Source organism: Drosophila serrata, unplaced genomic scaffold (genome assembly GCF_035046125.1).
Source record: "Drosophila serrata isolate PLE 108 unplaced genomic scaffold, ASM3504612v1 contig_293, whole genome shotgun sequence".
Taxonomy (NCBI): domain Eukaryota; kingdom Metazoa; phylum Arthropoda; class Insecta; order Diptera; family Drosophilidae; genus Drosophila; species Drosophila serrata.
In genome coordinates this window covers 1,415,476-1,426,845 of record NW_028257191.1, presented here as the reverse complement: position 1 = coordinate 1,426,845, position 11,370 = coordinate 1,415,476, and the positions used below count along the sequence as shown (strand labels likewise).

General features: G+C 35.1%; 2 protein-coding genes across 2 annotated transcripts; both read right to left on the bottom strand.

The window, feature by feature from the left end:
- Positions 1-3,579: 3,579 nt before the first annotated feature.
- sisA (sisterless A) lies at positions 3,580-4,131 on the bottom strand. Its single transcript, XM_020942335.2, has one exon. It carries the CDS (start codon positions 4,129-4,131, stop codon positions 3,580-3,582), a length of 552 nt encoding a protein of 183 aa, XP_020797994.2.
- Positions 4,132-9,958: 5,827 nt separating this feature from the next.
- Positions 9,959-10,784, bottom strand: l(1)10Bb (BUD31-like protein). The gene is made up of 2 exons (XM_020942244.2): positions 10,545-10,784; positions 9,959-10,474 (listed from the first exon to the last, which is right to left on the bottom strand). The coding sequence occupies exons 1-2, from the start codon at positions 10,636-10,638 to the stop codon at positions 10,134-10,136; spliced, it is 435 nt and encodes a 144-aa protein (XP_020797903.1). The 5' UTR covers positions 10,639-10,784; the 3' UTR covers positions 9,959-10,133.
- Between the last annotated feature and the right edge of the window lie 586 nt (positions 10,785-11,370).

Genomic DNA, 11,370 nt, shown 5'->3' with positions numbered 1-11,370 from the left:
AAGCTTTTATGGTCTAACGATAAAATGAAATTGAAGTTCTTTCCCAACACTTCACAAAAGGCATGGAACAGTGGGTGCAATGTTGCACTCATTTATTATAATGGCATTGAGTGATGGTCATTTTCCTGTTACACCTTTAGGTACAATAATGATTTCAAGATTTTAACTATGTTGGTATTACAATATTAAATTCAAGTTCGAAGTTTAATCAATTTTGGTTATAATTTATTTGATTTACACTCAATGCAAGGCAATGATCTACTGAGATCATATATATGGGATAGGGATAGGGATCCAAAACTTAAATGTTTTTCGTCGTATTTTTATAATAAAAGGAGGAAGGATGTGTAGTTGATTTACGTGTAAAACTGACGAAATTAAAAGAAAACTGTTTTGAATCTCTCCCAAGCTGGACCCTGTAACTAGTTTAATAGTCTGGGTATTCCATTTACAACTAAAATACTAAAAATATTATATATTAAGACGTAAAGGGAACGATCCAAAAAGTTCCACTAAATTCGCAATCAAAACCAAGTCGCAAGTCCATGTCTCGAACCCTTTTGTATAATATGGAATGAATCTTTATTAAAAAAAGCTATGAATTAAAATGCTAAATTCACCAGAAATGTATGACTTTTAATCTATACAAAAAAGCTAAAAGCCTGTTCTTAAGTAAAAATTATAAAGTTATTTTTAATAAAATGTACAGAACATATGTACATGGTATAATATAGTTACCTCATGAATTTGTTTAAAAATAACTATATTTACATTTTTAAATCTATTTTTGAAAGTGGCGCAATAATGATTTGGAAATTTTACTTAATTTTTAGCAAATTTAAGGCTCTATTGAACTCTACCATATTTATTAATATACTCACCGTTTTTTAATGTTAACAATTGAGCTAACTTTGGCACGCCGAAGTTTGTATACTCTTGCAGCTCGCAATTCGATCATTAAAAATCAGGTTGGTCAAATGAAAAGAAGAATAACGGGAGATGATATATAAAACATTTATACATAGCAATTATCATCGAATTTCAATAACATTAGTGTTAAATCATAAAAAAATTATATCCCAGTGTTATAAGTTGAAAAATAAAAACTATCAAATAATATCACTACATTACCTACACATATTATATTTACAGTTTTACTTTACAATTACCATGCTGAGATTTTTAGATTCTAAATTAATAAAAACATGACATATCACAGAGTATATAAAAATATGTACATAACCTGCATACCTATAGGTTTTTTTTAAAGCAGCTATATCCGATCTGGCCAGTTCTGACTTATGTATATTCTAATGAGAATATAAAGAATACTACCTAAGTTTCATTCAAAAAGTTTCAAATCTAAGGTACTAGTTTGGGTAGAAACAAAAGGACGGCCAATGGTACTTAATGTGAGTAGGGAAACATTTTATTTAATGCTTAAATTTGTGAGTGCTATTAAATCTCAATTAAAATACAGATGCATGTTCATATAATGTACCTAAAATAAAATCTGAGCAATAGTGCCTTTTCACCACTGACGTCGTAGAAAGTTGTCTGCAATTGAGTAGATGAGGAAGCGAATAGGAGTGATACGTGCGTAGGTAAAAATAAGCTGCATTTCTTCAGTGCGAAAGTGGAAAGTGCGGGGAAAATCAGGGGAAAACGGAGCGAAAAGGCGATGAAATCATTTGTAACCTGGCACGTGAAAATGCAATTTTTGACCGAGCATCAGCTTAAAATTCGATTGGCTATTTTGAGGGAATGCATTTTAAACATTTATATAGTTAAAATAAGCACAATACATTCTTATAACTTTTAGGATCACTTTTTTGAAACGTGAGTCAGCTCGAGGTAGGTTCAGGAAAAATACCATTTTAACAACAAATAATTAATTATAAATATAAACACATACATTTTATTTTGCACGTGCATCCTTCAGTATTATTCATTGGTTATTCACCAATAAAAACACCGGTGTTGTTTAGTAATCATCGATGAATTTCCATACAAATTTCTGATTAAATTAAATGCCAATGCCCATGGGAAACAACATTGTCAAGTTAATCAATAATAATTTATAAACCTTTAAGGTTAAAGATTGTTTTATATTCATAGTTTTACTCTTTCTTCTACATTTAACGATTGTTTCCATGACACCTTTATGGTAAAGTCATCCGATTTGCATAAAATTTAATACGAAACTCGAGAATAAGAACATATATTTAATTTGATAAATTAATTAATTATTTCCGATTGTTCCTATGTAAGGTATATGATATAGTTGTCCGATCCGACCCGATTCGACTTATGTACCTCTGGCTAAAATTATAATACCCAGCAAGTTTTATACCCTTACAGGGCACTATAAACCAGTCAGAAGTTTGCAACGCAGTGAAGGAGTCATCTCCGACCATATAAAGTATATATATTCTTGATCAGGATCAACAGCCAACTCGAATTAGCCATGTCCGTCTCAAAATTTTTAGGAAACTTATAATTATTTAGTTTTATCAGTTTTTAACATATTTTTATCTAATTTGATTTTTAGCTGTATAAAAATCGGAATACTATATAATTGACAGATAAACGGTTGTTAAATGTAGAGGATCAGTAAGTATCTTTTAACTATGTATCTTTTTATAACTATGAACGGTAAGTAACTATGAACAGTAAGTAACTATGATCAGTAAATTACTATGATCAGTAAGTATCTGGGAACAGTAAATAGGTATGATCAGTTACTAACTTTGAACACTAATAAGCAATGACTTGCAACTTTTCTAACACAACACATTTCTGAGACTTGGCCGACAGATGTCACTTCATTCAGGGGATGTTAGAACCAGTTGGGAATCATATGCACACATGTTCGAGATTTGTTTTGGAACAAATTTAAGGGCATATTTATAGCTGCCATTGGAACGATTGGAAAATTTTAAGACAAAAAAATAAAGCTTTTTATAGATTTTCATCAAATTTGATATATAGCTATACAACTTCGGCGTGCCGAAGTTAGCTTCCTTTCTTGTTTAACATATTTTCATCTTCTCTGGGAACAAGCAATGATTATATCACATAGCATCCATTAGAAAAATCGGTAAATGTAGAGTTCATGTAAAGGTTTTTTAATATAAATATGTATAAAATATATTGTACTTATATAAATCCATTCCAATCCAATTGCAATCTGCAATTCGAAGTGAATTACTTAACACCCTTTCTTGTTTTCCTCTTCGTTTTCGTTAGCGAAAAATGTTTGTAGAATACTCTAAATGCAGTTAAAGTCTCTACGGCTGGTTATTAAATATAAGAACACCGGAATGTTCAGATATTTTGTTACAAGTAATGCGTTAACGATACCTGCAGCTTTATTATAAAGTTTCAACGCAATTCATTAATTTCTCTTTCGCCAATTTAATCTCCGACCCAATAATAACTCCGCAATATTAACATGTATTTTCCTTCTTTTATTTAAATACTAATAATACGCTTAGAGTACACTAAATATAGTCAACAAGAAAAAAATATATCAAATGTAAGGCTTATGGCTATTGCTAGACTAGTTTCCATATAATATCACTGATCCATGGGCTGAATGAGACCGAGGCCGAAGGTGCTGCGCATGCGCTCGATGGCAGCGGCGGGGATTCCCCGGTCAAGGAGCTGGCGCTCCGCCTGCGCGATTACTTCCCGCATCGTGTTCAGCATGCCTTCGCTCTTCTTCAGCTGCTCGCTGACGAACTTGTGCCGGAAGCGCAGCTTGGCCTTCTTGATCTTGTTGTTGTAGCGTGACTTGCGGCAGGACTCTGCCCGCTGACGCTGGACATCCCTGCCCTCCATCCCCGCTCCAGATCCGAAACCAGCTCCGGGCGATGGCGTTGGTGTCGGCGTTGGCAGTACGGTGTTGAGCGGCGGCGATGTCCGACGCTCCACAACTATAGGATTCGCCAGTAGCATCTGGTTCACATAGTTCTGCTCCTGTTCGTTGTAGTGTACCTTGAGTTGAAGGAGCTGCTGGTCCACCAGCTTCTCAATGTCCTCTGGCTTTGAGACTGCCGGCGCGTAGGGGGCATAGTTGTTGCCCACATTGCCGTAGCCCAGCTGTGTTTGCAAGTGACTCTGTTCCATTATGAGTTCTCTAGTGCGAGTTCGTCTGTGACTGCTTGCGGCAAACTTTCGATTACGAATGATGCCCTGGCCCCGAAAGCATCCTGATTTTATACCCTGGAGCAGGTAGACTATGGTCTATGGGCTACCTTCATGAATGGTCAACAACTATGGATTTTATGATCTTGTTTGTGTCACTTTCGGGTTCAAGAGTACCGCCTACCTGTCTTGGGATTGGCCAGCGAATCCGGAGTCGTGTAAACAAAGGGATTATGAGGGGGAACTAACTACCTACTGAACATGGGAGAGTCAGTGATAATCGGCCACAGCCTGCATTTATAATTCCGTGGGCCTGCTGCCGGGTATTCCCAATTTCCAGTTGTCAAAAAACTAGAACGATGTGGTCAGGTGTCAAGACCTTAAATGGGCAAATCCAAGGCTAATGAACGTACCTTATGCCTTATAGTAGGTATCCTTATAATAGGTATCAAATATTAATAAAAATGTAGATTTTATTTTTTTTTTTTGGTGGGGTCTGGAATATAAATTTGTATGAAATTCAAAGTATATATAAGAATAATGATTACTTATAATGTACATTTATAATTCAATGTCTAAGATAGATTTTTTAGAAGGCAAGTTGAAGTAAATTAAATTATTCGGAGTATCACAATTTAATTTGTATATGTACAATGCATAAATTCTTTCAATTTCATTTTTATTTATATCCCAATGCTACAAGTAAAGACTTGTATTTTAGCGATTCCCACATCGTGTTAAAAATAAATTATATAAGATATTATATAAGACAAGATTAATTTAAACTTTAATAATAAAAATGTACGTATTATTACTATGACAAAACAAAAAGGAATAAGTTTGCACTAGTTTAATAATATAATATACTAGCTGTACCCTGCCACGTTTCTCTGTGGCATATTGTGGTTAAGAGGGCACTTCTGAATACATCAATGTTCCGGCAAAATCATCTTCCTGGCATAAGGTGAAGAAGGCAGTCAGAGTTGTCGCTGGCGGATTCAGGACTCTTTCTTGCACATTTCTTTCTGTGAAATAGATACGTTGACCATTCTCCAAATGGACTGCCAAGTGAACTAAAGCTGGATAGCGTTCATGAATGGGGAACGAACAAATTCTCCATGCAACCTCGTTGCTGCTTTTGTATCTTCCAGCCTGGTATTGAGATATTTCATCGACAACTCGTACTGCATTGCTGTCCCCATTTTCTGCCTGAACACCAAAAACTGCCATATCGCTGCCTTTATTCACGTACTTGCAGATATATTTAATCGATTTCACGGAATTGCAATATTCTACGTTGATGTGCGCTTTGTATGATTTTGACAATAGTGTTGAGTATGGAACCACCCAACGATTGTCTACCTCAATATCACCAATTCTCATGTTTAAAGTTGCCGAAGTCCCTCCATCTTCAGTTGACCGTCTCCTATACAGAGGATATCCATCGTCCCCTGTTACGGTGTTGGCTGTAAATGCTCGAGGATATCGCTTGGAACACTTCCCGTCTACCATGCATGGTGAACTTCGGTTGAGGGTACCACATGGGCCATTGATCATGTTCTTGATGACAACTGCATGCAAATCTGTATCAACCTCTGCCCGTGGAATCTCAGCGCATATCACATTGTCAATTTCGTCTGGAGTAATTTTATCATACAGCCAAATCAGTATGTGCGCATGCGGCAATCCTCTCTTCTGCCATTCTACTGAATACATCCAGCACCGCACAGATCCAAAAACTCCATGTTTCACAATGAAATCCATCAGTGACTTGAGCTTTTCTCTGAAAACACGGGCTGTGATGTCATGCCTATCCCTATACGATTGTCCAGGAAATAACAGCTGAACTATCTCGTCCCAAGCTGGATTGCATGTGAAGGTGATAAATAAGTCTGGACGGCCGTAGCAACGAACATATGCCTGGGCATCTTGAGCATATTCATGCATGTGGCTCGGACTACCTATGTATGAGGATGGCAAAATCGTGAGCTTTCCAACGTTGGTTGTATTACGGTCATTCATCACAGCATCCCGCAAATGGATATATTCCTCGGACCGAAGTTTCTTCTGATTCAATCGGAGGCACAGCAAACGTTGTTTCAATTTTTGCATACATATCGACAATGTACTGATGAAACATCTGACGACATTTCAATATATGATTGCAATCGGTCCTCCGAACCATTAACCTGTATGAGTAAAAGTTCATCGCGCAGCCGCGTCTCTCGGATGGAGGCCCGTTCTTCGTCAGTCATATTCGTAATCTTACGTCTTTTTGCTTCTGTATTGCGAATACGACGACCCAATCTCGACTTCTTTGGTGGCATGACTTCGTTTCTTACTGAACCTGAACAAAAAATAAAATTTGTATCTCCAATTTCTTCTTTCAATATGTTTTGAATGTTTGACAGGAAATGCTTTGATTTGCTTGTAGAGGGCGCAGTAGTAGGGGCACGGGGAAACGCTAAAAAATAGATATATTCGCAACCGCAGATAAGCTATCAACATCAAAAGTAGTCAATAACCGAGCTGGAACCTCAACGCATCTTCTCTAAAAATTTGGGCATAAACGGTTGAGAACTTTTCAAGTTTCTTCTTTCAATATGTTTTGAATGTTTGACAGGAAATGCTTTGATTCAGCTGGCTGCCTGTAGATGGCGCAGCAGTAGGGGCACTTGGAAACGCTAAAAAAATAGATATATTCGCCACCACAGATAAGCTATCAACATCAAAAGTAGTCAATAACCGAGCTGGAACCTCAACGCATGTTGTGTAAAAATTTGGGCTTAAACGGTTCAGAACTTTTCGAGTCTATGAAGGATGTAGACACGAACAGAGCATTTTTATATATATAGATAATTATATATATATTTGTATAGAATTAATACACAACTCGGATATCATATATAATTACCAAAAAACATGAAAGAAAACTGACTTCGTCTAATCAAATTTGACATTTGTAGTTCAATATTTAAAGTGTTACAGAGTTTACATGCATATGTATATTCTTACTTTATAGGGTAGCATACTCATATTTGCTTTTCTGCATTGCAGACTTCGAAGTTCGAACTAAACATACGATATATGATATACGTATCTATTCGATTTATATATGGACATACAACACCCCGACTGTTTACAAAACGAACAGACTTCTTTCAAATTCAGCAAGATAAACATTTCCTTATCAAAAATCAATGTTTAGAACTGCAAATACCTTTCAAATATACAAATGCATTTGTGTTACTGACAACGAAATCTCAACACCAATTATCAGTCTAATGTCACTGATTTTTCTTAATCTGACAAATAACATATTTTTGGAAAGGAAAAAGAGAAAGGCTCTGAGAGTTCTGAAAGAACCAATCATCACGTCTTAGATCATGGCTTCCTACCTGACATTTTTGTTATTTTCCTATTATGGCTAACCCTTAAGTGTTGACAGGTAGCCATGTTTAGGACTAAGGATTCCGGGATGTGGAGACAAACAAGTTACGGCGTGTTTCAGACGGTTCATGGGGGCACATCCCAGATAGTGAGGTAATTAATTTAACAACCCTCAAAAACGTGAATTGAAAACAATCTACTTACCATTTAAAAGGGCAAAATTGTTGGAGTGTATATATATATATATATATCATTAAGGTAAGGTAAACGTTTATTCCGAAAACATTGTTATATATATATCTACAATCTGAAGAACAAACATACATATGTATGTCTATTGGACAAAAAGAAAAATTTATAATATAAAATACAAAAACATAGGGTGGACATCATTTTTTATTATAACCCAATACTTGTTTATTTGTACGTTATTCAATTAATGATTATGAAACCTAACAGTGATTAGTGATTAATAACTACTTTTAAATATTAATAAGTTTTATTGTGGATGGACTTTCGATCTTTGTAGTTTTATTGTTGTAACGACTAAAATGTAATTTTATTTACTTTCTTATTGCATGGATATAAAGATCTTTAGTAATGTTATATTTGGATGCAATAGGACATGATGGAAACCACTATTGAATTCTAGAGTAATAGTTTATGACAGGGATCCAGTTTCCTTGTTGCACTAAGTATCAAGTAAGCAATATGGTATGCTATACATAAAAAGTTCATATTCTCAACAGTTTTTATTGTATAAATATAAAGATGACCGACACTAAAAAATACAGAATAGGACAGGCCGACAAATTTTTAAAACCAAGGGCCGGAATATTATTTTCCGAAGGTTTTTGATGCGCTGCACTCGTTTCCTCCCTCAGGAAACCACCTATACGCCAAGCTTATAAAACATTTTACCCAAATAGTGCAAAAAAGAAAATTGTTTGGTACATTTGAGATACTGTATTTTCAATACCTCTTTTTAAACATGCGGTATGTCAAAATAATGTACTGTTTTTGCATAATGCATTTTCTTCTACATCAAACAATCGCTTTATGACAGCTATATGATATATTTTTCGATTTTCATAAAATGAACACCGAAATTCTAGCATAATACAAAATGGCTATGTCTCAAAATATACGATAATATATTGAGAACTGGAAAAGGTATAATTTTTTTCAAAAAATTTCCCGATTCTTCCTATGACAGTATATGATAAAGTCGTTCGATCCGGCCAGTTCCGAAATAAATATATACAAGTGATAGTAAATAGAAGACTTAATACAACGTTTCATTCCGATAGCTTCAAAACAGAGGGACTAGTTTGCAAAGAAACGGACAGGCATTCTTATAGACGGACAGACAGACGAACGTGGCTAGATCGACTTGGCTGTTGATGCTGATCAAGAATATATATATACTTTAAATGAGTCCTTTACTGCGTTGCAAACTTCTGACTAAAATTATAATACCCTGCAAGGGTATAAAACAAAGGAAGCTAACTTCAAAACTATGTTTTTATACCCATGCAGATTGTAATGGGATCATTAAGGATCGAATCAAAGAAGCAGAAAACTAACAGGTGATAGTATATAAAACGTTTGTTCATACATATAAACATTCGGTTCTAATTAAATATTAACATTTTTAAATTGTGTTAAACAACGTTATCCCAGGTTTAAAATATGTCATATAATATAAATACAAATAAATTTACATGTTGGAAAACAATGACGTAAAAACAATTCATATTGTATTCACAGTTTTGCAGTTACAGTTTTTATTTCTTTTGGCAGAATATCATAGCAATTCATCCGATTTGCATAAAACTAAAACGCAAATTCTGATGACTTACGACAATATGAACTTTCCCATATACACTTATGTTCCGAAAATATTTGGATCGTTTAGTCAGATCATCTGGATTTAAGTAATCAATTTTATATTCTTTTAGTGTAATGGAGTGAACAATATTTTTGTCAGTCCGTGTTTAACTAATCTAAACAATCTGTTTTCGAGGGATCATGTAACATATTGTTGGCCATATGAAAAGCAACGTCTAGAAAAATTCACAAACAGATAAGAAAATTATTAAAGACAATTATTGTAAATGAGAGTTTATTTGGGAATATTAAATTCTTTGTACTAATACATTTTCTCCTCTCAACTTTGAACTTTTTATTCAAATGTATTTTTGAATTACTTAGCACGTGTTTTTGTAGATGCGTTGTAATATATTTACCAAAACTCAAATTTCCATGGTAAATGGTGCAATCGAATGCTCAGCATATTTAGGAAGTTCCAAAAGTTAATTAAACAATTCACAGCTTCATTAGCATCGCGAACTGTTGTTGAGCATCTCCTAAGGATGATCCGTTGGCAACGAAACATTAAACTTTAGCAAATAAAATATATAGGTACATAGTTCGCTGGCTTTGCATGAACCTTTTTATTCGTTGGTTTTCTTGTCTTTATGTTCGGCTGCGTTTGTTGTATAAAATGTATTTACAAACTAAGTTGAAATTGAAAATGGAAACTACCGACTGAGGATGCAGGACCTTCTCGGGACGTCCCATGCGTGTCCGATCTATCCAGAGCATCCGCGGCATCCACAGTGGACGCACTCGACAATGCGACCCTCCTCCAGCTTCGATTTTGGCACCCGGCAGATGCAATTGGTGCCGAAATTCGTGTCCCTCGTCTGGATGCAACGCAGACAGCAAAGATTCTCGTATCCGGACTTCTTCCACTTGGCAATCAGGTTGCCATCAGCTATCTTTTCCTTTAGGCAATAATCGTATAGTTCCCGGCTAATGGCCTTACGCCGGTAGAACAAATCGTATATGTAGCGCGTCTTCTGGTGGTGAATCTTAAAAATTGGCCACAATGATTCCGTGATTCGCTTGCCCTCGTGCGGTTCAGTCTCGGCTGTTAAATTGAAAAGGAATTATAAGTTTTTAAACATTGTTTACATACAAAAAAAAAAGGCGGCACTTACCCTCGCGCATTTTTTGCTCGAGTTCCTCCAAAGTGGGTTCTATGAGCTCCCAGCCATCTGGCGGGGGTTTGCGACTGCGGCGCACCTTTGGCATCTCAAAAATACAATAAAATATTTTCAATTGGGAGCTTTATTTATTTGATTTTGTTGATGATTTGAAGTTTTGTGAAAATATGAACAGCTGTGGCTGACACCCTAGAGATGGACAAATGACTGTGCCGATATATCGATAGTTTCAGTATCGATAGAAACTGGTTGCTTGTTTTATTTTTAAGCAAATGTTTTAACAGCGTCAAAAAATATGCTATGGTAATGCCCTTAAAACAGTTAAAATTAATTCAAAATTGAATCAAAAAATATTCATAAATTATATCTAAGAAAGAATATTTTTTAAATGACAAAATTTATGTATAATTGAGCGAGAGAAAAAATTTAAAAGGTTTAAAAAAATTGTAAGAGAGAGGGAGAACTAAAAGTCAAGAAGTCTGTTTTCATTAATATTTGTATTGCCCTCGCGGCATCTGACAACATTGTTATTTTTTCCCCTTCTTTGTAGGACTCTTCAAAAACAGTCGTTCTACACTATTTGTCTCCCGCTCTTTCCCACTGCCTTAAAGCGGTGTTCGGTGTTAAACAGGAAACTAAAAAAATGAGCTTCAATGAAATCCATCTGACTTGAAAGCTTTACTCCAAGAGATATAGGATCGTATTTGGCATTGTATTAAAATCTATGCCAAAGCATTGTAAATGTGTTGTACAGGCCAAATATTATTTTAATATTAATATTAGAAAAAACATATTTCTTATCAAAAACTAAATGTTAAAC

Coding starts and splice junctions, on each gene's coding strand:
- sisA (XM_020942335.2), bottom strand. CDS start 4,131: ATGGAACAGAGTCACTTGCAAACACAGCTGGGCTACGGCAATGTGGGC.